General features: G+C 50.9%; 1 protein-coding gene across 4 annotated transcripts in view; it reads left to right on the top strand.

Annotated features, from left to right (window-relative positions):
- The window catches only part of LOC146839442 (transmembrane protein 176B-like), a 128,352-nt gene extending 103,386 nt beyond the window's left edge, over positions 1–24,966 (top strand). For all 4 annotated transcript variants that reach the window (XM_085651493.1, XM_085651495.1, XM_085651497.1 and 1 more), the window contains exons 5-7: positions 8,206–8,442; positions 17,379–17,498; positions 24,644–24,966. In XM_085651493.1, the coding sequence (XP_085507619.1) occupies positions 8,206–8,442; positions 17,379–17,498; positions 24,644–24,748 (462 nt within the window). In that variant the 3' untranslated portion in view covers positions 24,749–24,966. The remainder of the gene's footprint in view (positions 1–8,205; positions 8,443–17,378; positions 17,499–24,643) is intronic.
- The last annotated feature ends 658 nt before the right edge of the window (positions 24,967–25,624 follow it).

Raw genomic sequence — 25,624 nt, 5'->3', positions numbered from 1 at the left:
CCAGGTCTTCTCTGTCCTTGTTTCTCCGGCACCCCTTGTTATACTCCGCTGGTTCTTTGAAGTCCGGAGTGCTCGCAGAGGGGGGACTGGGGTGACGGAGGGGGTTCGGCGGGATTTCCTGCCGCTCACTTCTTTGGTCTTTTCAGGTGGGCCTGGGAGGGACCCCAGACGCTCGGTAGGGGAGGCGCCTGCTCCCCAGGGGCCTGGTGGCCGATTGAGTCCTCCCGGGGAAGGCGACCTGAGGTGTGACTGGGCTGGCGCCTCTGGGTCTGTGTTGAGGCTCCCGCTTCCTTGGTTGGACATGCGTGGTAGGGTGGTGAGTTGGTCAGGCCTCTGGCCAGCCCGCGGATCGGGGGTGGCTGGGGCGGCCGGAGTCGGGGATGTCGTGTCTTGAGGGTGGTTGCAGGTTGGCTGGATGATGGAGAGGGCCACGCCGTGAGGCCGGTCTCACACGCGTCCCCCCCAGCTGAAAGGCGTGGAGAACTACCCATCCACTGGGGGGTTCTCCTCGCCGAAGCGGAAGAACCGGGACAGGCCGTCGGCGTTGGCATGATCCGTCCCGGGGCGATGTTCGACAGTGAAATCCATCCCTTGGAGGGAGATGGACCATCGTAGTAGCTTGGGGTTCTCCCCCCATATCCGCATTAGCCATTGCAAGGGCCGGTGGTCCGTCTGTACTCGAAAATGGGTTCCGAACAAGTAGGGCCGCAGTTTCTTGAGGGCCCAGACTACGGCAAAGGCCTCTCGCTCTATAGTACTCCAACGCTGCTCTCTCGGCAGCAGCCTTCGGCTGATGAAAGCTATGGGCTGATCAATGCCCTTGTCATCGAACTGTGAGAGCACGGCCCCGATGCCATGTTCGGATGCGTCGGTCTGGACCACGAACTCTTGGGAGTAGTCGGGGGCCGTGAGTACGGGAGCGGTGCACATGGTGGTTTTCAAGGCGTCGAACGCCTGCTGGCACTGGGGGGTCCACTGCACCTTCTGCGGAAGCTTCTTGGAGGTCAATTCTGTGAGGGGCCCTGCGATACTACCATAATTTTTAATGAACCTCCGGTAGTACCCCGTAAGGCCCAGACCTCTGTCTGCGTGGTGGGGGGCTCCCAGGACTTGATGGCATCGATCTTCGGCTGGAGAGGGGCGACCTGGCCGCTGCCCACCTGATGCCCCAGGTAGACCACGGAGCCTTGTCCGAGCTGGCATTTGCTGGCTTTCACTGTCAGGCCTGCTCGGCGCAGGGCCATTAATACTTGTCGGAGGTGCTGGAGGTGCTCGTGCCATTGAGAGCTGAATACGGCGATGTCGTCAAGGTACGCTGCGCTGAACTCCTAGAGTCCGGCCAGGACCTTGTTCACCAACCGCTGGAACGTGGCTGGGGCGTTTTTCATTCCGAACGGCATGACCCTGAAGCGGTAGTGGCCATCTGGCGTGGAGAAGGCAGAGCGCTCTTTCGCCCCTTCCGTGAGAGCGATCTGCCAGTACCCGCAGGTCAGGTCGAAAGTGCTGAGGAACTGGGCGGCCCCCAGGCGGTCGATGAGCTCGTCGGCTCGGGGAATAGGGTGAGCGTCTGCCCGGGTGACCGCGTTGAGCCCCCGATAGTCTACACAGAATCTTAGTTCGGGGGCGACCCCTGGGGAGGCCGCCTTCGGGACCAGAACCACCGGGCTGGCCCAGGGGCTGTCGGAGGGCTCGATGACCCCTAGGTTGAGCATTTTCTGTACCTCGGTCTTGATGCAGGTGCGGACCCGGTCAGGCACCCGGTAGGCTCGGTGTCTCACAGGCGGGCAGTCGCCGGTGTCCACGTCGTGGACACACCAGTCGGTCACCCTTGGAATGAGGGAGAAGAGGTCTGCGAATTGTCCGAGCAGCTGGCGGCAGTCGTCGGCCTGCTGGGGAGTGAGGGTGGCCGACAGTGTCACACCCTCCACGGAACCGTCCAGTTCTTTCGTGCACAGGAGGTCGGGCAGGGGTTCAGTGTCTTCTTCTGCCCCCTCGTCGGTGGCCAGTAGTAAACTCAATTCTGTCCTTACGAAGTGGGGCTTGAGACGGTTTACGTGGAGGACCCGGAGGGGGTTCCGTGGGGACTGTACGTCGACCAGATACGTGACCTGGCTCTTCCGTTCGACCACCTTGAATGGGCCAGTCCATTTGTCTTGTAGGGCGCAGGGTTTCACAGGAGCCATGACCCAAACCTGCTGGCCCGGCTGGAACTCGACCAGGGTTGCGTTCTGGTCATACCAGCGCTTCATTTCTTCTTGGCTGGCCTCGAGGTTAGCCTGTGCAAGTTCTCTAAACTTCCTTGTCTGGTTGCGGAGCGCCAGGATGTAGCGGAACACATCCGGGGGTGTCCCCCGGGGGCTTGTCTCCCAGCCCTCTTTGACCAGGCTCAGGGGCCCTCGAACGGGATGTCCGTACAGCAGTTCGAAGGGGCTGAACCCCAGAGACTTTTGGGGAACCTCCCGGTACGCGAATAGGAGGCAAGGGAGGAGGACGTCCCATTTCCGGCGCAGGGGCTCTTCGAGGCCCAGGATCATTCCCTTCAGAGTTCGGTTGAAGCGTTCCACCAGGCCGTTGCCCTGGGGGTGGTAGGGGGTCGTGAACTTATACGTGACTCCGCACTGCTGCCACAGGGACTTCATGTAGCGGGATATAAAGTTCGTGCCGCGATCACTCACAACCTCGCGGGGAAATCCGACACGGGAGAAGATCCCCATGAGAGCCCGGCCCACCACGGGAGCCGTCACGGTGCGGAGGGGGATGGCCTCGGGGTAGCGGGTGGCATGGTCCACCAGGACAAGGATGAATCTGTGGCCCTGGGCGGTCTTCGGATCCAGGGGTCCCACGATGTCGATGCCGACCCCGCTCGAACGGGGTACTCACAACGGGGAACGGTTGTAAGGGAGCTTTGCGTTTTCCGCCACTCTTCCCACTGCCCTGGCACGTGAGGCATGATTTGCAGTGTGCTTCTACATTCGCTCGCATCTTGGGCCAATAGAAGTGGGTAACCAATCGCTGATATGTCTTGTCTTGGCCTAAGTGGCCTGCCAAGGGTACATCGTGGGCCAGGCCCAGGAGGAGGCTCCGGAACCGCAGGGGTACCACCAGTACTCGTGCTGCGCCGAGCTCGGCGGACTTTTGCTCGCTGTAGAGGAGGCCATTGTCCCAATAGACCCAATGGGTTCCGGTTTGGTCACCGGCGACCTGGGCTTCGGCTTGTTGTCTAAGTCCCTCGAGGGAGGGGCAAGTGGTCTGTTCCTGGCAGAATACATAGAAAGAAGAAGCAGCCGGGTCACAGAAGACTGCACCACCAAAGTCAGTCACTAGTAATGTAGAATATTGCCCACCTCAAACGTTCTGCTGCCTGTAGAACGTGAATAAATACTTGAAAACAAATTGGATGAGAGGCAATATAATGGCACAAATAGCTCAAATGCAACACAGAACAGATCAAAAATAGAGATGTATTATATCTTCCGTCTTTTATTGTTCTTGTTGTACTTCGTACAAAACAGTCAGCCAACGCGTTTCGCCCAAACACGGGCTTCTTCAGGGCAAAATTATTAAGAGTGTAGGATATTTCTTTGAGGATCAGCAAACAGAGAAACGTCAAATCCGTCAGTCTTGGTACGGGACGTGAAGTACGGAGACGGTGTCGGATACTCAATCTTGGACGTGGCTAATACCACCGTTCGAATTAAGACCTCAGACAAAGATCGCTTACTCTTGGGTCTCTGAGGTCGTTGTGTCTCATTGTCGTTACACATTGGCTTGACGGATTTGACGTTTCTCTGTTTGCTGATCATCAAAGAAATATCCTACACTCTTAATAATTTTGCCCTGAAGAAGCCCGTGTTTGGGCGAAACGCGTTGGCTGACTGTTTTGTACGAAGTACAACAAGAACAATAAAAGACGGAAGATATAATACATCTCTATTTTTGATCTGTTCTGTGTTGCATTTGAGCTATTTGTGCCATTATATTGCCTCTCATCCAATTTGTTTTCATGTTCCTGGCAGAACTCTTCGCGGGAGGGCCCCCCTTCGCAGTGCCACTGGGCCAACTCGGGCAGTTCTTCGAGTTCCATCGGGGCTTCTGGGGCGGAAGGTTCCGGTCCTTCCCCTGGGTTAGTGTCTCCTTCTTCCTCGGAAGGAGGGTTGTCTGCTTCTGGTAGGGGGTCCCTGCTCTCGGGGAAAGTGTTCGGTAAGAGGGCTTCACCGCCCTTGGAGGGGGCCACTCGTGCGGTCATGGAGCGCGTGGTGGCGCAGACCCATTCTGGTAGGCCCATCATCTCCAGGTGGGCTCTTCGTTCTACCTGCCCCCACGGGGAACTCTCCAGGTCGTTGCCCAGGAGGCAGTCTACGGGCTGCGAGGTCCGGACCGCTACCTTCAGTTCTCCGGAGACCCCTCCCCACTCGAAGGGCACCAGGGCCATCTGGCAGAGGCTCTCAGAATTGTCGGAGGATACGACCGGACAGAGGGCTCCGGCTAGGATCTGGTCTTCGGAAATTAGGCTGCAGTGGACCGCGGTGACACTCGCCCCGGTGTCGCGAAGGCCCTCGACTCGGTGGCCGTTGATGGTCACCCGCTGTCGGTACTTTTCTGTGTTGGCGGGCAAGGGTGTCCCGGGGACCATTTCTCGATCACCAAGGGAGACCAGGGCCATGGCCGCTGGCTCCCATTCCTCGGAGTCTTCCATTTCTTCCCCCAGAGCCACGGAGGCCATCTGCCGGGTCGGGGGGTTGGTCGTGGTGGTTCGCTGATACTGGGGACACTGGGGGTCATTGGCGTAGTGTCCGGGCTGCTGGCAGCGGAAGCAGGTGATCCTAGCTCGTGGACCTGGTCGTCCTGGGGCTCCGGTGCTGGCTGGAGACTGGGCCGAACCCGCCGTTGGTGGGCTGCTGGGGGGGCTGGTGGAGGACGCCCCGGCAAAGTCTCTTGGTCGGCCGTGGTTCCCTCCGCCCCTCTGGCGGGGGGGACCCTGACTGTGGCGGTCATAGTCCCCCACGGGGCCCCGGGTGGCCCGGGTGTTCACCCAACGATCAGCCTCAGCGGCCAGCTTCCGAGGGTCGGTGAGTTTACTGTCTAGGAGATGCTGGCGCAGTTCTATAAAACAATTGGCCGCTAAATGTTCCCAGGCGATCAGATCGAACAGTTCTTCGAAGGTGGAGACCTTGCTGCCCTTGATCCACCCGTCCAAGGCTCGGCTGTAAAAGTTCACGTATTCGACCCACGTGGTGCCCGGTATCTTTTTGCAATCTCGGAACCGTTGTCGGTACATTTCGGGGGTGAGTCCGTACCGGCCCACGAGGGCTTCCTTCATGTGGCTGTAGGAGTTCATGACCGCGGAGGGCAGATCGAGCAGAGTGTCCCTTCCTTCGCTTAAGAACCGGCCCCATAGGCCAGCCCCCCAATCCTTCTGCGGGACTCGGTGAGAGGTCATGGCGACTTCGTAGGCCTTAAACCACTGCTGGATATCATCGTTCTTATAATACTCCTTGACCACATCCTTGGGGATGTGAACTTTGGTTTCCCCGGCGGGAGCGGGCTGTGGATTCCCGTGCGGCTGTGACTTTTCGTGTCTAGCCCGCCACTCAATCTCCTTCAGGCCGCGTTCATGTTCTAGTTGGAGTTTCTTTTCGTCGTGCTCCCTTTGGAGTCTCTTCTCTTCGAGTTCCCCTTGCAGCCGTAACTGCTCGACGGCTAACTTCTTCTCTGCCAGTTTTATCTCTCCCTCGATTTTTAGTTTTGCCAGTTCCAGTTCGTGGTTGCGGCTTCTCTCTCGGTCCGCTAGTTCCTCGGAGGACAGGTTCCCCTCTGGCCCGTTGTTTGCCGGGGTGCTTGTTTGTTCATGGGCAGAGTCTTCTTCCGTTTGCATCGGGGGCGCCCCCGTCTCGACCCAGGCTTTCAGTACTTTCTGGAAGTCTTCCTTTGTGCTTAGGCCGGTGGTAGCGATGCCAAGGTCTTTGCAAAACTGTTTGAGTTCTCTATGCGTGTAATAGTCCAATTGATCCTCTCGGAACGGTGAGCTTATTTCGGTACCTGCGGCACCCAGGGGGGTTTCTCCTTCCATCTCTGTTTGGTAGTGCGTCAGTCGTTCACTGCACGCTCTCTTTCGGTGTCGGCTCGGATCCCGTCGTCTGCCACCAAATGTTGGAAAGGCGTTCGCCGGAGGGGGGTTCGATACACGTGCTGCCCACCCCTTTGACCCACCTCTCCCAAATAAGCCGAACCAGGGGCGCACACCCTGAACTGCACTGTGAACAGAGGGACACCACACGTATTCTTTGTAGGACGATAAGTTCTTTTATCGATGATTTCAAGGGATCTTTATGACCCAAAAGGCGAATAGTACAGCAGTGGCACAACGTACCACCAGTCAGGCGTGGGGAATGGGGGTAGCGGGACAGTCTTTCAAGATAGTGTCTCTGCGAAATACCCTGCGGAAGCTCACAATCCTCGAGCCGGAGGGTGTCGTGTCTCTGGGCGATCTCTTCCCGAGTCGTCCTCAAGGGGAGCGCCGCGAGTCTCTCAGCAGGCACAGGTGGTCGGAGTTCAGGAGCCGCGATTCCGTCAGCAGGGCTCAGATGGTTCAATAGCTGGGGGCCGCGAGTCACTCAGCAGGCCTAGGTGGTTCAGTGTTCGGGAGCCGCGACCTAGTCCGCAGGGCTCAGATGGTTCAATAGCTGGGGGCCGCGAGTCACTCAGCAGGCCCAGGTGACTTCAGCGTTCAGGAGCCGCGACAGCGTCTGCAGGCTCAGATGGTTCCAGGTCTTCTCTGTCCTTGTTTCTCCGGCACCCCTTGTTATACTCCGCTGGTTCTTTGAAGTCCGGAGTGCTCGCAGAGGGGGGACTGGGGTGACGGAGGGGGTTCGGCGGGATTTCCTGCCGCTCACTTCTTTGGTCTTTTCAGGTGGGCCTGGGAGGGACCCCAGACGCTCGGTAGGGGAGGCGCCTGCTCCCCAGGGGCCTGGTGGCTGATTGAGTCCTCCCGGGGAAGGCGACCCGAGGTGTGACTGGGCTGGCGCCTCTGGGTCTGTGTTGAGGCTCCCGCTTCCTTGGTTGGACATGCGTGGTAGGGTGGTGAGTTGGTCAGGCCTCTGGCCGGCCCGCGGATCGGGGGTGGCTGGGGCGGCCGGAGTCGGGGATGTCGTGTCTTGAGGGTGGTTGCAGGTGGGCTGGATGATGGAGAGGGCCACGCCGTGAGGCCGGTCTCACAAGCCCAAACTGCCAAGCCAGGTATTCCTTGGACCGTAAACCAGCATCCTTGGACTGGTTTCGGGTAGCACCCTTCATCAGCCTGGCTAGCTTGAGTTCAGTGCAAAGTGAGCAAGGGACCCACGTCTGGACATACTCTGCCAACTTGTGGCATACAAAGCAGACACAAGGAGATGGACGGAGTGCAGAAACTTATCAGACCCTCACCCCCAGTCACAGATCTGGGTTGAACCCATCATCGTTCTTTAGCTCACTTTGCCACCCTAGTTCAGACCCAGCTATATGCAAATCCGTCTTGACCCTGTGCCTCATGGCCTTTGGTGTGACTCTGCACCCCCTCTGTTGTGTGTGTCTGGGCTCCCATTGCCCTCTGGTGTATTTCTACAGCCCCATTGCCCTCTGGTGTGCTTCTGTGCCCCTTTTGCCCTAAGGTGTGTTTTGGGTTGCATTTCTTACACAACGTGTGTCTAGTACAGGAGGAAGCAATTAATTAACTTTGTCAGGTAGAATTGCAGAAACCATGACCTGTACTGAAAAATGTATACAAGTGTACTGTTGAAGACAGCATTTTTTAAAGTCTTCATAATTGAAATAGATTTGCAAGGAGGAAAAGAGTTTCATGAAATTGGGAGGTTACTCAAACTTGTTTTCTAAACCTGCAAGGTGTCTTGCGTGATTGTGTGCCTCGTTGGTCACCTGTGTTTCCTTCCTTCTCTGTAGCGCACGGCTGCCTTGCTGCGCCATCTTGTCAGCTTTGTTGTTCACCTGTTTCCTTCCTCCTCTGTAGCGCACAGCTGCCTTGTCCCTCCATCTTGTCAGCTTTGTTGTTCACCTGTTTCCTTCCTTCTCTGTAGCGCACAGCTGCCTTGTTCCTCCATCTTGTCAGCTTTGTTGTTCACCTGTTTCCTTCCTTCTCTGTAGCGCACAGCTGCCTTGTCCCTCCATCTGGTCAGCCTCGTTGGTCACCTGTGTTTCCTTCCTTCTCTGTAGCGCACAGCTGCCATGTTCTTCCATCTCGTCAGCTTTGGTGTGGCCATCGGAGGGATCACGGTGGCTTCAAGTGATCTAAGTCCATACGAGTGGTCAGGGGGGTGGCCTTGGAATGTGGATCGACTGTGCAAGTCTCAGCGCGACAATGACGACTACAGACGCTTCTATGGAACTACGACCCCGGAGCCTTATGACTATAGGGCAGAGGAGTGCAGGAATGCGTTCTACTCACTCTTGGTAAGTTGGGGCCTTCACTGTGTGTGGGGGGTGGCATCTTATCGCCTTATTCATAGTGCAGCTGAAGGCGGGCATGTTCATAGCGTTGTATCTGGCCTTGGGATGGGGCAGTAGTCCCCCACACTCTTTTCACTATTGGAAAGCAACTTTGATTGACTTTATTAAGGATTGGAGCATTGTGCCGCGCTGACTGCCTGTGCTGCGTCTCAGAAGCGGATCATGCGCATGTTCGTTGGTGGCATGGAGGCTGTGGGCAGTGCCATGGCACTCTGACATGCAGTAGGGCGAGGCTTTCCAAACAGCCCTGCTATACCTCTCTATACTGGGGTTGTGAGTTTGTAGACGTGAGCGTAGGGGTTGTGGTGAGAGTGTTGGAGGGAAGCTTTATTAAAGGTCAAGAGGGCAGGGGGCTGTGCAAAGAGACCCCTGGAGCCTTCAGAGTGAGAGAGAGGGAGTGAGTTAGGGACAAAAGGGGCACCTTAATTTGAGCCGGGGTGTCTGGGAATGCTCGCTCCAAAAATGAAGGAAACAGATATGTGAGCCATGGAAACTGAGGCTGAAAGCTTAACAGATTTATTTAGAAGGTGCAACTTCAAGAAACGTCAAGAAAAAGACATAAAAATACAAAATACAGAATCCTGATTGTACTGTCACAGAGAGAGGGAGACTAAATCTAAAACTACATCTATAAATGCACCATGAATACAGCATAAATGAAGTATAAATATGTCTCGGCATACATAACTCTTTTACCTAGGAACATTCACGTTTACCCAAGAGTGAGCAATCCTGCAATTACGATACGACATATTTTAAATGCAAAGGTGAAGAGAACAATGATATAACATGACATTTCATATAGGTTAAATAGAACAAGATACTTCAAGCAAAGCAGAGCAAGACATTTTAAGCAAAGGACGACAAGAGCTCTTAGCTCTTGGGGGGGAAAAACCTGCACAGCCTGTTACCTAACTACATACAGACAGCGAGGTAGTCCGCCGATGACGATGTGGGCTCCACTTTTATATCCTTTTTAGGCTATGAGAGGCATCCTCTCGCGCCACTTCTACCTACATCAGGCTACCCCAAAAAGCTTTGTCTGCAATTTTTACCAGACATCTCGTCATTTACCCACTTAATGCTGACCGTAAACTAGGTGAAAAGGTCAGTTTCTCAGGCCAATCGCTTCGCTTGTCGTAAGTTGCATATGCAAGCAGAAATATGGGTATTGTACGGGAATTCAATATATACATGTATAAATCTCCTCTGTTCTCTAACTTGACACATCTGTGGTGGCCACGTCCTTAAAAGCATGTACCAGCCCAGGAAGCAGTCTGCTGCATGTCGAAAGAACAGGGGATGTTGAACTTTGCGCTAGTGCACTTGGCACACGGGTAGGGTGGGGGCTACTAGTTTGGAGCAGGAGGCCTCGCAGAAAGAGGAGCTGGATATGATTTGGGTCAGACCTGCCTTCAGGCTGCTATACAGTAAAATGGCAGAACAGTGGTCAATTTAACAAAGAGGCCTACATATTGAACAGAAGGGCCTACACAGGGGTTTTATGCTGGCTGAGTGGTAAGCATGTCCCAGGGTATTTGTCATATAGTAACACAGGACCCGCTGGTCAATTTAATACGGCCTACAAATTAGGCTGGCAGGGCAAGGACAAGGGTCTCATACTTCAGGTGTGGACAGAACGGGCCTGGGGCCCCCTATGATACAAAATCTACCCTCTCTCAAGAGGAGACTGGTTTAAATGGGACATGAGGTCCGCTAGAGAATGAGGGGGGCTGGGTCATGTTTTCAGTTTTGGGCCCTAGGACCCTCCAGAATAGGCACCTCCCATCAAAAGGTGACCAGGTCAGGAGGGAGACATGTGGACAACGGCAGGATAGACGCGTCCCACCACGACGAGTCAAGATGGTAAAGCGTTGATCTTAAAGCGTCTTGGCACCAAGGTGCGGGGGTGTACCTGCTTTTATCACGTAGACTCTGAAGATAGCAGAGTGGAGAGGACAGAAGAAAGTTGGGTGAAATGAGGGGAAGTTAACCATTAGAGAACAGTTTGTGGTGAACAGGAGGAAAGTGAGAATTAGGGGAGACACAAAACAGGGGTGTGAAGGGCCAGGATTATACTGAGAAGGGAAGGACAACATTTAATAATTGGGAGGGGGTATGTGGAGAATGAAGGCACAGCGTGAGTAGACGAGACACACATTGTGATCAAGAAGCAGAGACACTGCACAGGAGGTGTGAAGAAGGCAGAGACCAGAATCAAGACAACAGACGGGCCAAGACCTTCTGTAGGCAGCAGAGGAAGACTTTTGAGCAAGCAAGTGCATTACTATGTTGGTTTTCATGCAGTGCATGTTGACGACCAAGGGTGCGCTATTACGGTCTGCGGTTCTTGTTTGTGACTGTCGTTACATCATATCTTATTCAACGCCAAGATACCCATGGGTGAACATGCGCTTTACAAATACATGTTATGCTACATTATATCTTTGATGTGCACAGGAAGGGCCACTAATGATCGGTGTCTGCTTATTCTGGCGTTTATGCACTGATGTTGCAGGGGCAAGAAAATTGCAGCCGAATATCACACAGTGACGCAACTACTAGTCTGGCTTGGGTCACGCTGCATTACCCAGACTGCTACCTTACACATTATAGACGATGCCCTCTCGACCACAGATGAAGACGACCGCTGCTCCCTGATATTGCTGGATCTCTCGGCTGCCTTCGACATAGTCGACCATCCCACCCTCCTATGTACTCTGGATTTGTGAATGGGATTCAATGTCAATGTCCTTCACTGGTTCTCCTCCTATCTTTCCAGCCACAACTAGTTTGTTTCTAAAGTCTCATCAAGATCTCAAAAGATCCCTATCATCTTTGGAATCGGACAGGGTTCAATATAGCCCTCCTGCCGGTTCGGTCTTCTAAAGAATGTCAAACCATTTCTTCCAGAAAGACAAACTTCATAACTGCAGTTCAAGCCATCGTACTCTCAGGCTTGACGTTCACCGGGGAACGGGTGTTATGACAATCCTCAGAAAGGGAGGGACGTCAAGGAGAAATGAGGACGAGGCCTTAACTCCATACAAGCCAGCCTTTCCAAGAGTGCAATGCAATTTTTTGGTAAGGGTGTACGTGCACTGGGGAAATCTGGAAGCCTGCAGCCAGTACCAGACGATGGTGGACAACGACCATGTAAATTTATCTTTTTTCTAATAGATGTACACTTCCTGAAACCAGGTAGAGCACGTGCCGGGGATCTGAGCAAAGAAACCGTGGGGAGATCGAACATAAATTCATAGTTACTTGGAGCTCGGAATATCTGGCCGTGAACATCTAAAGAATGTGGACCAGGGCTGTGAGCATGCTCAGTCTGAGACCCCTGGCACCATCACTCACCAGCTTCCATCCTGGGGGTCCTGCCCAGTGTGCCATGGAGTCATAGTGCACAATTTTGTCACACCTTTTCTGTCCGAGAACACAGGCTCCACAATCGTATTGTCTATCAGGAATTTCCTTTTTCTCCAGCCAAAGTACATCTGGGGCCGTATTACATAAGGTGCCCCAGGGGCGCAACGGGCATTTGCGCCGCCTTTGCGCCCCACCGGGACACTTTGGTATTATAGAAGGGGGCGCAGACTCTTGTGTTCCCTTCTATAATAACTATAGCGCTGGCACACTTATTGCGCCAGCGCTACCGTCGGAGGGTTCCCCTCATTTGCATAGGGGTGTGGCCTATGCAAATGAGGGAATTCCTTTGACTCTGCACCCGCGCCATATTCGACGCGGGCGCAGATTCAAAGAAACCCTCAGTAGGTGCACTGACAGTGCGCCATTTAAAAAGTGGCGCTCTGTCAGTACGCCTCCTGACAACAGCCCTCTGCAGGTGGTATAGGGGGTCCCATGGACCCCCCCCCCCCCCGACATCCCCTTGCAGGCGCAACATTGTAATTCTTGAAAGTGTTGGTTGTATGCGTGGCAGTTCAGGACTCTTCCTTAGCTCCGAAGTGGGAGTGACCTCAACGCGCTATGCAAATGCTCTCAACCTTGCAGTGCATTGAAGCTGCAGAGGATGCAGAATCCACTACCTCATTCTTACATTCGGATAAAGGACCCTCCCTCCCCAGCCATGGTTTCAGTACATGCACTTCCAGTTCAAAGCTAATGCCGAGATGTTCAGAGCTCTGCTGAAGTTAATGAAATGAGTGTTGGCAAATAATGGACCGTAATGGCCAGTGGTGCAACACTCCAAAGTTTCTATTTTTGTTTCTTTGTTTAATTCAGAATAGTCTTCCCTGACTGGGTCGAATGGTATATTCGTATTCTAGCTGCCATGTTGTCGGATGTAGTAGTTTTTGAAGAGTTGCTCTCAATTTAATGTGGTAGGGATTTGGCTTTCAGGAAGTAGTTTAATCGTTTCAGCCACCTGCAGTGAGTGATGACGCTACAATACCGCACTTGTACAATTCAGAGTGGGAAAGCTAATCTGTATCCTCATACTGATGTTTATCTGTGACCTCAGTCACCACAGACTGGTAAATTTGTAGAGGGTTGTGAGAAAGTGTCTAGAAAAGACACTACATTCATGTGCTTCTCGTGTTACACAGCGTGGCATTTGTCAGTAAGTAGCTATCATCCCTTACCCTCCTCGACCGCTCTGTTGTGGCTTCAGCCCACAAGTCATGCGAGGGCCAATAACCAGCACTTGTGATTCTCCCCCTCCCCCCTCTCCACCCCCACCCCGATATGTTCTTTGTCTCTATTAGGTTATCGCCTTGTTGAATGGCCCAGAACTTTGCTTTGTGCCAGCTGAGGCCGGCACTTGCCACACATAAGTGGTGGTAGGACCGTTACGTTCCAGCTAGCACACGTCTGCATTTCATTGCTGCTGTTCATAACGGCAACTGAGGAGAACCTGGGATTTTCTGAGTCACTTAAGATTGGTCACTTAAGCGTGTACAGCCTGGAACGACACTACGTGTTTTTCTCTTCACTAGACAATAGTATTTAATGATAAGATGTTGATTATATTCAGCCTTGCCTGTCCTACAATTGACGTGGGGGTCTTTGATTCTCTTAGGATTAATCGTCGTGATCTTCGAATCCCCCATGCTTTAACCCAAGGGTTTTGAGATGTCCTGTGTCTAGCCATGGTTTTGTCTTTTATAGCCTTAAAATCCTTACGTTCGATAGGCTTGGTTTAAAAACCTTGGTGTTACATCAGAGTGACCTTCAGAACCATGGCCTTTTGATCACTGGTATTGAAAACCCTCTGATTTGGTTCTCTGCTCTTGAACTCTTGCTCTCGCTTCTCGTGGTCTTGTAGGCCTCTTTTGATGGATCTGGTAGACTGGCTTTGTTGCTGTCATTACAACTAGTAATTGGTAGTTATTCAGAGCAATTACTTACTCTTCGATACTGTTGATATGGCTCACTCAAGCAGTAGATTTGTAGAGCGCTGCTTGTCACCTGTGAGTAGGTGCGGGCAGGGACAAGTTGATTAGCCGTATAGCCAAGTCTTCAGGAACTTTTGGAACTCTGTAAGGGATGGGGAGGTCCATAGATGAAAGGGCAGCTCGTCTAATGTCTTCGCTGCGAAGTAGGAGAAGGAGCAGCCTCCGCATTTGCTACGTCCGGTGGGGTGAGGGTTGGGAAGGGATGTGGAGTCTAGGGAGGCACATGGTGTGCTGATGGAAGTTCAGGTGTTGTTTCAAGTAGGTGTGTCTGCAGTTGTTTAGGGCCCTGTGTGCATGGGTCAGGAGCTTGAACTGGCATGGTTTCTGAACAGGGAGCCACTGGAGGTTTGAGGTAAGGTGTGATATAGATTTGTATAAGTAGATCCAGGACGAGTCCAGCTGCGGTGCTCTGTATGATCTGTATTCTGAGGAAGATGTGAGCTGCGATCCCTGCGTAGAGCGTCGCTGTAGCCCAGTCGTTTGGAGATGAGGTCGTGGGTGATGGTGCGTCTTGAGCTTTGAGATAGTGATTTGAATATCTTACAAAGCATGCAGAGGATGAAGAAGCAGGCGGAAGAGAGAGCTGACCGTAGTCGTCATGATTAGCTTGTTGTCCAGAACGATGCTTATGTTCCAAGCGTGGTCAGTGGGGGTAGGAGTAGGTCAGGGTTCTGAGGGCCCTCAGAATGCCTCCCATGGTTAGCTTATGTATCTGAAAATCAGTACCACTTTCTTGTCCGTGTTGAGCTTTAGACAGTTGTCGTGCAGTTGTGAAAGTTGGTCTTGGTAGTGTCTTTAGAGAAGGAGAAGACTAGTTGTGTTTCGTTGGCGTAGGATATGATCAGTCTGGGTTTTGTCGATGCGGGCTAGAGGTGCCATATACGTTTTGAAGAAGGTGGGACTGAGCGAGAATCCTTGGGGTACTCTGCAGATGATTTCCTTGCATTTGGCGGTGAAGGCAGACTGTTTACATTCTTCCGGTGAGGAAAGAGGTGATTCATCTGAGAGCAGCTCCTTGGATGCCTATGTTGTGCAGCCTTATGATGAGTGTGTGATGTGAGACCGTATCAAAGGCTTCTGAGAAGTCTTGGAGGATCAAAGCTGCAGTCTCTCCTTGGTCGAGTAGGGCTCGATGTTGTTGGTAGCCGCTAAGAAGGCTGTCCCTGTGCTGTGGTTGAGGTAGAATACAGATTGAGAGAAGTCGTGTAGGAGGCTCCCTTTAAGATGTGAGGAGAGTTGTTGGCTGATGGCTTTTTGTAATACTTTGCCAGGAAACGGGAGCAGGGAGATCAGTCAGTAGTTATTGAGTTTGCTGGGGTCTGTCGATGGTTTTGTTAGAAGGGCGTTTACTTCTGCATATTTTCAGTCCTCTGGGAAGGTGACCATGGCAATTGAGGTGGTGAACAAAGTGGTGAGTATGTGGCTGATTCTGGCTTCACCTAGGTTGAAGATATGGTGAGAGCTTGGGGTGATTGGGGTCCCCAAGTGGACCAGGTTTATGATGGAGACAGTGTCCTGTGGGGCGAGCCGGCTCCATTTGGTTGGTCTGTCTGTGGTGGTAGCAGGTTATTGTGTTGCTTTAAGTTGGTGGCCTTGGGATGGCGTTTGAAGTTTCAGTAGATGTTGGCGATCTTCTCATGGAAGACATTTGCAAGGTTGTCACAGATTTCCTATGAGGGGGTAATGTTTGTTTCAGTTGAGGGGTTGGCGAATTCTTTGACGATGTTGAAGAGTTCTTTGCTGGACTAGATTAACGTATTTCTAATATTGGGTCACAAAAATAGCAAATGGATGTGTGATGGGGTTAACATACGGTGTGCCGTTATTGTGATGTGGTGTAATGTGATCACTGTATTAGTTTGAACTCTAATGACACCTTCATGAACAATGGTAGAGCCCGTGCTTGCCATGCATGTGACCTCTTGTTTTGACTTGTGTTGGGTGTACTATTGGGTGAGGCGTGTAGAAATGAGGGTAATATCTGTCTGAAGTAGTGGTGTGTGTGTGTGTGTGAATGTGTACGGGGTGTGTGTTTCTTGCAGAATCTACACATCTATAATACACAGCCCATGAAGTTCTAAGGCAGTGGAGCTTTCGTATGAAAATCTAGCTTTTTTCGCAGGCGTTTTTGTAGAAGAGTGCAATTTGTGTAGTCACTGGTGGATCAGTCTAAGCAATGTATTCAGGAAAAGTGGGAAGCTCTACAAAGTACTGGTCGATAATCGGGAGCTACATGGGTCTGTACTCGCCTTTTGAAACCTTTGCACACTCCTTGTATAGCCCCCGCGTTGGAAGTGTTTTCCCTAATTTGTGACCTGAACGGAATCACATTTTCAAAGATGAATGCTCTTTGTTTCAGCTTTCCTTCCAGAGAGATGAATTTACTTCAAGCTAATCTTGTGTGAAACTCCCCAAAAATTCCCATGTGTTTCATCCAAGAAAGTAAGATTCTGTTCAAGTGTTTCTTTGTAATACAAAACATGATGCCCAGTGGAAGGCAGGCTGAGACCAAAAGTCTCATGTTACTAATGAGGTCACTGTTGTAATAATGTAATAATGAAACTACTGGCCTTTAATATTCTTATTCAGGCTCTAGTCACTGCAAATCCCTGTGTAGTTCTCATGTCCACTCTGAGGTACGTGGCCAGGGCTTCAGAGGGTCGGGGCACCAGAAGAGTCCACTCTGAGGTTTGTGGCCAGGGCTTCAGAGGGTCAGGGGCACATGAAGATCCATGCGCGCTGCGCACATGAGAATGTGGCTTATTTCTTGAGCTGAACCATGATCTGGCTCTCCTGTACAAAGGTGAAAGGCACGTTTAAACCCCTGAAGCTGGGGTTTCCAGAGAAGAGAATTTCCCTTGGAGAGAATTGCAAACCTCCATAGATTGGGTCAACATTTAGCAGGCTCGACTCTAGGGTTATTCTACTGTGACCTTCCAAAATATCCAGGCAAAGATGACGTTTTGCTTTCAAATGACCCTCAGTTCAGCTGTAGGAGGGAGTGCTCAGGGTATAGAAGGTCTGTTGATGCTTTGATTCTGAAGTGGGAAGAGCAACGTAACTGACACACTACCTTAAGGGCTTAAAATGTGACCCCAGAGGCTAGTTAGTGCCCAATGTGCCGTGGCACCACTCAAATGGGATGAAGTATATGGAATAGACAACCCCCCAACTTTAATAACCTGAATACTGCATCATCAGAGTTTTGACAACTTTTGAAAGAAATTGGGTGTGCACCCCCATGTTTATGATTAGGATAAATCCCTGGTAATTGGTGGTATTTGGGTTACCCATGTTTGGGGGCACATTATCCCATGTATGTTTATTCTGTGATGGATGATCCAAGTGCCCATTTATGGACCACTGCATGAGTGAAAGTAGTGTCCTCGGTGCTCTCCATTAATGTGAGTAAAGGTGTTGGAGTTGCTGCTCGCTTGATACTGTTCATTGTATCTTTTGCAGATCGTGCTTAATAGTGTGAAGGTGGTGGTGCTGGTGTTCACCTGCCTGGCTCTGTGCATTTCCCTGTACTCTCTGGGCTCTGGAATCAAGGGCCTCTGCTGCACATGTCCCCCTAAGAAGGTAACTATGAGAATGCAGATTGTTTTCCTATCATATCTGCACAATTGACTGCTGACAGTGAGACTGGAGAGCGCCGCAGAGTCTGGTAAATCTCTCTTGGGCACCTTGGTCGTACTCTGCGATGGGGGTGCAGGGTTTGTTCTTCCAGACTGCACTGCGCTACTTCGGCTCTGCACCTAACCCTGCCACCTCATTCTATTCTCTTGACCACACTCCTCTTTCTCCGTCACTTTATTGCCTGTTTACACTCCCGGCTGCTCCAAGGACTGAATCTCTTTAGCTCCCTGTCCCTGAAAATGTGGATGCGTTTCATATGGGACACTCGGATTGAACCGGAGTTTAATTCCATCATGGCTGCCAGAGTTCTATCTCCATATGCTCTGTTACCACAAGGTATTCTAACACCAGAAGTTTGTGTGTTCCACAGCTGTGTTCTCCTACTTTGCGTGCTGTTAGTGTTTCGTCATGCAACTTCTTCAGAGGGAGATGTTTGGCAGTACGTGTGCAAGGACCAGGAATTTGATGCAGTTAATTTCTTGTGGCAATTGCTGGTGATCCATTCCAGAAGAAGGGTCTTTTTGTCTGCCTCTTGCTACAAAGTTTCAGCAGCAGGAGGTTCTCCTACCAGCAGAGAGAGATGCGTTTATGTGAAACCCCAAAACATTCACATTCGCAAACTTTCTTAGCTAACGCAAAGTGATGGTAATACAAAAATGACTGACACTCCTTGGGAGGCAGACTGAGATCAGAATCCTCTTGTCCGACATCTACACAGCCAATGTTGGGTTTGAACCAAGCAGACTTTCATCAAGAACAAGATCCACACCAACGCTAAAGAGCTTTTCAACCTCATACAGCAATTCAACAAACCCCCAGCGAAGCAACAGACAGCACACCATCCCAGGAACTCTGCAACAAGCTCAGCTCGTACTTCCATCTGAAAATCAAGGCCCTCTACGACAACTTGTGTCCAGACCCATCCCCCCCTCACCCTTCACCACCAACGAGCCGACCATCACAACCTGGAATCCTGCCACCATTGAACACACCACCGCGACCATGAAGAACACCCACTCAGGAGCCCTCACGGACCCCTGCCCACCGCACATCTACCACAGGGCCGCCAATGCCATTGCACATGAATTGGGACAGACCAACGCCTCCTTCGAATCTGGAATCTTCCCAGGTGACTGTAATGACAAGCTTTAGATCTCCCCTGGACCAAGGAATGTACCGTCACTTTCCCAGGGAGAGTATCAGTTCCAAACTTATGGAATATAACATATACACAGCACTTTCTAAGATGGGCAAACTTTCAACACTCCCCCAAAGGCAAGGCAAGAAAACAATAATTTGCGCATCACTTGTCAGGAGTAAGTAGCACAACTTCCTGTAACACAATTACCTGCTAGAAGGGAATTCACCCATCCTTCTACAACATAATACTTGGACAAGAAGAGTCCACACCTCCTGCTACAAGGAAAAGACGAATTGGTATATCTGGGATGTATTTATTAGTAAATAGCATCACACAGTAAGCCAAATGCACCTATAATAGCAGACTCTAACATATCAATCAAATATATATGTAGAAATATGTGTGTGTATATATATATATATATATATATTACCTACTGGCGGTCGCCAGTAGGTAGTTATAGTTAGGACCACGTTTCCATAGGAAATCCGCAACATTCTATTTTGAATAACTTTGGCGCCGGTCGACGAATCCTCGCGAATTTTTCAAAATAGGTGGGGCGCTACGCTCCGCTCCTACCCTGAAAGTCTCGGGGGGATTCGTCAAGCGGGGGCTGAGATAAAAGGGGGGTCCCAAAACGCGTTTTTCCCATGCATTTTTCCATAGGACCTTTAGACAGGGCTACAGCCCGAACGGCTGAACAGAATTACTAGAAATTTGGCAGAGAGGTAGTCCTCAGGTCAAGGAAGTGCCTTTTGTAGGTTTGGTGTAAATCTGTTCAGTAGATTCTGAGAAAATAGCCTTTAAATCAATATATATATCTGAGCCAGCTTACGGTGCGCTTACAGTACGCTTACCGTACGCGTACGGTGGCGTGCGCGAGCGCGATTCTGATTGGCTCTTAGATCTTAGTAAACATTCGAATCGGCCGAAACCAGGAAGCGGCGGCCGGCATTTTCTCTCTCGCACTGAGTGATTTTTTAAATATAAAGCCCAAAAACATGTAAAGGGGCTGTTTAGACAGCTCCGACACACATAGCCATGTTGAGGGAGTCCCCAAAGATCCCCCAAGGCCAAAAACGGAATTTTTTTTTTTTCGGTAATTTCGCCGATTACGCTTACCGTACGCGTACGGTAAAAAATTAAAAAAAAAAAAAATTATCCACACTTTCTCCTCCCCGTGTGCAGTTGGTGCCCGAAGGGCACCAATTGTGCATGGCTTATTACACATGAGATAAACTAAAATATTTTTTAAAAAAAATAATAAAAAAAAAAATTATCCACACTCTCACCACCGCGTGTGCCAATGTTGCACGAAGGGCACCATTTGTGCATGGCTTATAAAATATACGAAAAATTAAAATATTACCTTTCAAAACGAAGTGCATCATATGTCCTCCATGTGAGCACGGTGCGCGAAGCGCATCGTGCGTACATGGCCCATCTAGCGTAACGTGGGCACGCGGTGTGCGTAGCGCACCGCGTGCCCATCGTGCGTGCACGGCACTAACTGCGTAAAGTGGGCGCGCGGTGCGCAAAGCACACCGCGTGCTCACTGTGCGCGCACGGTGCGCGTGCTCACTGTGCGCGCACGGTGCGCGAAGCGCACCGTGCGCGCACGGAACGAACTGCATTAAGTGGGCGCGCACGCCACGAATGGCGTAAAGTAACTTAGCATTTAAAAAAACGTACAAATTCACTGAAAAAACCATAGGTTTCACACACGTTATAGTTAGGAATTAGCATTTAAAAAAACCTTGCAAATTCACTGAAAAAACCATAGGTTTCACACATGTTATAGTTAGCGGAAATTTTACTGATAAAAAAACCAATGAAATTCCCCCGTTATAGTTAGTGCAGGCAACTATAACTCACGCGACCGCAATCTTCTGCTGATGACATATGTGTCTTTATGAAAAAAAAATATTTGTAATATATGTATAGCTAAAAATGTATGGAAGAAGACATGGGCAAATAAGTGTCTAAATACAGTATTAGCATCAGCAGAGGATTGCGGTCGCGTGAGTTATAGTTGCCTGCACTAACTATAACGGGGGAATTTCATTGGTTTTTTATCAGTAAAATTTCCGCTAACTATAACATGTGTGAAACCTATGGTTTTTTCAGTGAATATATATATATATATATATATATATATATATATATATATATATATATATATATATATATATATATATATACTCCAGTTGCCCCTCTCGGCAGGAACGCACTCACACACTGAACGGAAATGAATCCTTTATTGGTCAAAATTGCCTCCAATGTGCAGATCGCATTACACAGCAATGGTTGTCGTTTCAGCCTGACTCGTTTCAAAGCCGTGATGCTTCTTTCTCAAAGGCTCGACAGCCACGTGCATTTTCAGGACACACCTTCATTTATAGTAATACCACGCCCTTCAATGGGCAAAGACTTCTGGATCTCGTAGTATGTCTTGCATCAAACCCTGTATGGGTGCACTTATATCCGCTGTTTCTTGCACAGTTCAAAGCCCTCAAATGGGCCTCCGCACCGGGAGACAATTAAAAACCATAGTCAGTGTTCCATATTCGGAGCCAGGTCGAATACCAAGCCCCATGGCACCCAATCTTCACGGGTTGGTGCGTGCCTCGCGGCCATGGGGCTTGGTATTAGACTTCATTTCCGATCAGTGTGTGAGTGCGTTCCTGCCGAGAGGGGCAACTGGAGCTTGAATATATATGTAGATGTATATATAGATGTAGATGTGTGTGTAGATATAAGAATCAGAAATAAGAAGGAAAGGAAAGAATTCAGAAAAGAAACAAGAGACAGTAGCAGAGACACCTCACCTAATGCTCCATCATTTCACCCCGCTTTGCTCAAGGGGAGTCCATTGCTTGAACCGGGCGAAAGCTCAGAGGTGACACCACTTTTTCCATGACAGCACGTCTGCTCCATGGATGAACTTCCACCAGGCCAGTGTAGACTCCCCTTTTTAATACACATTCAAACACGCGAAGCTTCTAGCAAACTCCGCCCCCTAGTTCTCATGAGAGCCCGTACCAGCTTGCTTCAAGGTCACAGCAAATGGTTGATCAGGCCCTTGCTATGGCTACGAGTCAAACCATGTACATTCCTCTGATAAGAACCAGTTCTCTCTAGTCAGTAAAAACAGGAGGAAAGCAAAACATGCCCTCTTCTTCGTGCAGGCACAGAAAGTTAGTTAAGCCATGCACACAAAGTCCCAAAGCAAGATGGAATCAGAAAAGCAAGGCACCTATAATTCTCATCCACACAACTTACAAGCACCACTGTGCACACAGAAAAGTTTGAAGCAAGGTAAAGGCAGAATGACATTAGACCACGTCAAAGCCAATAGGTCAAAGTCATAATTCACCTAACCCAAATAACATTATACACTTAATCCCTCAGTATACAACATTGAGCACATGTGTGCACCACCACCCACAAGACTGCACCTCAACATCCCATACCTTTTATTCTTGGAAAGACTATTCCACTAAAAGACAGAAGAAAAGCGGGCATATGCAAACCCATCCTACATTAAGGCTAAGGTAACATAACACACTTAAGTCAGTACAAAATGGTGGTGGTTGAGGGTCATCATAGGGTGTCGGACCACAAAGGTGGCTCATTCACCACAATGACTGGAAGCGGGCGGAGGTTAAACCCCTCCTCAAGAAGCCCACTGCCGAACGGACGGACCTGAAAAACTACCGGCCCATCTCTCTCCTCCCCTTCGCTGCCAAAGTCACCGAGAGACTGTTAAACACTCAGCTGAACGCCTTGTTCGAAGAGAACTCCATCCTACACCCCTCCCAGTCCGGATTCCGCAGCAACCACAGCACAGAGACCGCCCTCCTAGCAGTCACCGACATCCGCATGTTACTCGACCAGGGTTACGCTGCAGCCCTCATCCTACTAGACCTCTCTGCAGCCTTCGACAACGTCACATCGCAATCTCGCAGCCAGACTCCACGATGCTGGAGTACGAGGAACCGCCCTCCACTGGATCCAATCCTTTCTCTCTGACATAACCCAGAGGATCAGACTCCCTCCCTTCCTCGCCGAACCCACACAGATCAACTGCGGAGTACCCCAAGGATCATCGCTCAGCCCCATGCTCTTCAACATCTACATGACCCCCCACCCCCACCCCCTCACCGCCATCGTCAGGCAACTTGGGCTCAGCATAGCCCAAGTGGAGAAGTGTGGCTCAGGGGTTAGAGGCGGCAGACCCGGAAGCTGAGATCGGTCCTGGACCAGGGTTCAATTCCCCGCCTCGGCGGGTCTTGGGCTAAAAATTCCACGGACTCGGTAATTCTCGCCCCGGTGCCTCCTCGACTCACGGGTTCACACTCTGCGACTCTGGGCAATAGCTTGCTTAATCTCCACAACGGCCCCTCGCGGCGGGATGCCTGACTTTCACCTTGTGGATACCCTGCTATCTCACAGGGGAATACCAGGACGGGTTCCCTAAGCAAGCGCCGGGAAACCCACTGCGGGTAGCTGTGCGCTATATAAGCTCAACTACATTTACATTTACATTTACATAGTGTCATACACAGGCGACACCCAGCTCATCCTCTCCTGCATGAAGAACCCAGAAGACACCAGACTCTGCTTCCTGGAAGGAATGAAGGATGTCTTTGCCTAGATGAAAAATAGCTGCCTGAAGCTCAACTCTGAGAAGACTGAGGTCCTCATCGTCGGACCCTCCACCTCTGCCTGAGAAAGCACCTGGTGGCCCACCGCCCTTGGGAGCCCTCCCACAGACCACACACGGAACCTCGGCATCATCCTGGACTCCGCCCTCAGCATGACCCGCCAAATCAACTCCGTCACCTCCACCAGCTTCAACTGCCTTTGCATCCTCCAAGACCTTCAAATGGATACCCTCGAATGGAGGAAAACCGTCACCCTCGCACTCATAACCAACAGACTGGACTACGGCAATGTCCTCTACGCCAGAATCAACAGACCTCTCCTACACAAGCTCCAAACCATCCAGAACTCCGCAGCTAGACTAATCCTCGGGACTCCGTGGCACGAACACATGACCCAACACCTACATGACCTGCACTGGCTCCTTGTCGAGAAAAGAGTAACCTTCATACAACTCGCCCACGCCTACAAATTTCTTGCCAAATACCTCAACGAGAGTGTCTCCTTCCACGTATCCAAAAGGAACCTCCACTCTGCCGACCTCACCCTGGCAGAGACCACCCCCCATCCCCCCCCCCCCGCCCCGCATCCGCAAAAGCAGAGCAGGCGGGAGCGCCTTCTCCTAGGACGCAGCCAAGACCTGGAACGAGCTCCATATCAACATCAGACCCCCCCCCCCCCCCTCCCTACCCTGCACACCTTCAGGAAGAACCTCAAGAGCTGGCCCCCTAGCTCCTTGAGACCCTCACGGGTGAGTAGCGCGGTCCATAAAATCCCTGATTTGATTGACTCTGTGCATCTAGTGGTGAAAGGCTTCCAGCACACCAGTGTTATGCCACAGCGGATTCTGTGTATAAATCATATTTTGGAATTTTACAACCATGCATGGAAACTAAGATGCCAAAAACCTATACCTCGGTGAGGAAATGCAACAGGAAGTGAGTGAGTGAGTGAGACCACATTGGGCTGGGAACCTTGAGCAGGCAATCCTGATTGGACTTCTCATCCTGTGTAGGGTTAGAGCTACTTTCCACCACCACCCTCCCCCCAAACCTCAGGCAGGTCTTGGCCAGTCCAAACTATCCCCTGTTCCCACTACAGGGGACTTCTAGGTCCAGTTCTCTGGGATTTATATTCCCCTCCCCCCCCCCCCCCCCCTCAAGTTAACCACCCCTGCCGTCTGGTTTATGATCCCATCGGCTCCTCTTCCAGATCTCCCCTTCTCTCTCCATTGTCTTCACATCTGCCTCCTGCACTTAACTTCCGCTCTGTTTTTTTACAGGAAGAGGGGGAGGAGCAGCCCGCCCCGGGGCAGTACAGCAAGCCGCTGCTGGCAGCCGAGCCCCCCGCATACGAGGAGAAGGGCTCAGAGGTGGAAACCGTTTAGACGCTCTGTTTTTTTGGATGCGAGTGAGGCAAGCGCTGACGGCAAGATTCTAAATGCTGGCAGAGGATGTCGCTTGCTTTCACCTTCGTCACTCTCGCCAGCTTTACCAATAATGATTTTAATTCATGATTCATGTTAAATGAGTGCCATGTATAACCTTGCAGTGCTGTCCCACAGTAGTTTGTACTTCCAAAAAAAATAAAGGATTTAGTTAAGCAGTTTTGTATTCTGATATTTATTTTCAGTTATTTCTTCTTTTGATGTAACTTTCTCCCTTTAGTCAATTCCAGGCTTTGAAAGCAGTGCTTCAAAGAGGATGTGAAAGAGGTGTTTGTGGCAGGGGGAGGGGCTTCTAGATAGGTCGTGGCCTAAGAATCTGATCCAATCCAGAGTCCAGGCCTCTGTCGCTAAGGTTGAGGCTTAAGAAACGTATTCAACAGTTTTTAGAACATTGGAATGTTGGGAGCTCCATTGAAGACCATGGAGTGCTCCCTGCTTCTTCGGCCCAAAAGTAACATTCCAATGTTTTCAAAGGCCTCTCCGAGCCCGAGGGAATTTAAACCACTCTAACTCCGAGAGGCCTTTGTTTTATTTGTTGGAACATTCTGCACTCTAGCGGCAGAATGGTCTAATGGCCTTATAGCCCTTTGTAGCTGGGCTATACCGGCTATTAAAGTCCCGCTCCCTTGTTAAAGTCCCTCCCCTTCGGCTCGGGCCTTTAATGCTGGAGCGGGCCTTTAATAGCCGGTATAGCCCGCTACGGCGGGCTATAAGGCTAGAATATAGCGCCATTTAGTCTGCTATAACTGAAAAGCACTTCTAGGGAGTGCGCCAGCTCCCTCCCTGTGATGTCAAGACCTCCTTAAACGTGACTTC

Source organism: Triturus cristatus, chromosome 4_1 (assembly GCF_964204655.1).
Source record: "Triturus cristatus chromosome 4_1, aTriCri1.1, whole genome shotgun sequence".
Lineage (NCBI taxonomy): Eukaryota > Metazoa > Chordata > Amphibia > Caudata > Salamandridae > Triturus > Triturus cristatus.
Note: the sequence above shows the minus strand (reverse complement) of the source record. Positions and strands in the feature narration are given on the sequence as shown.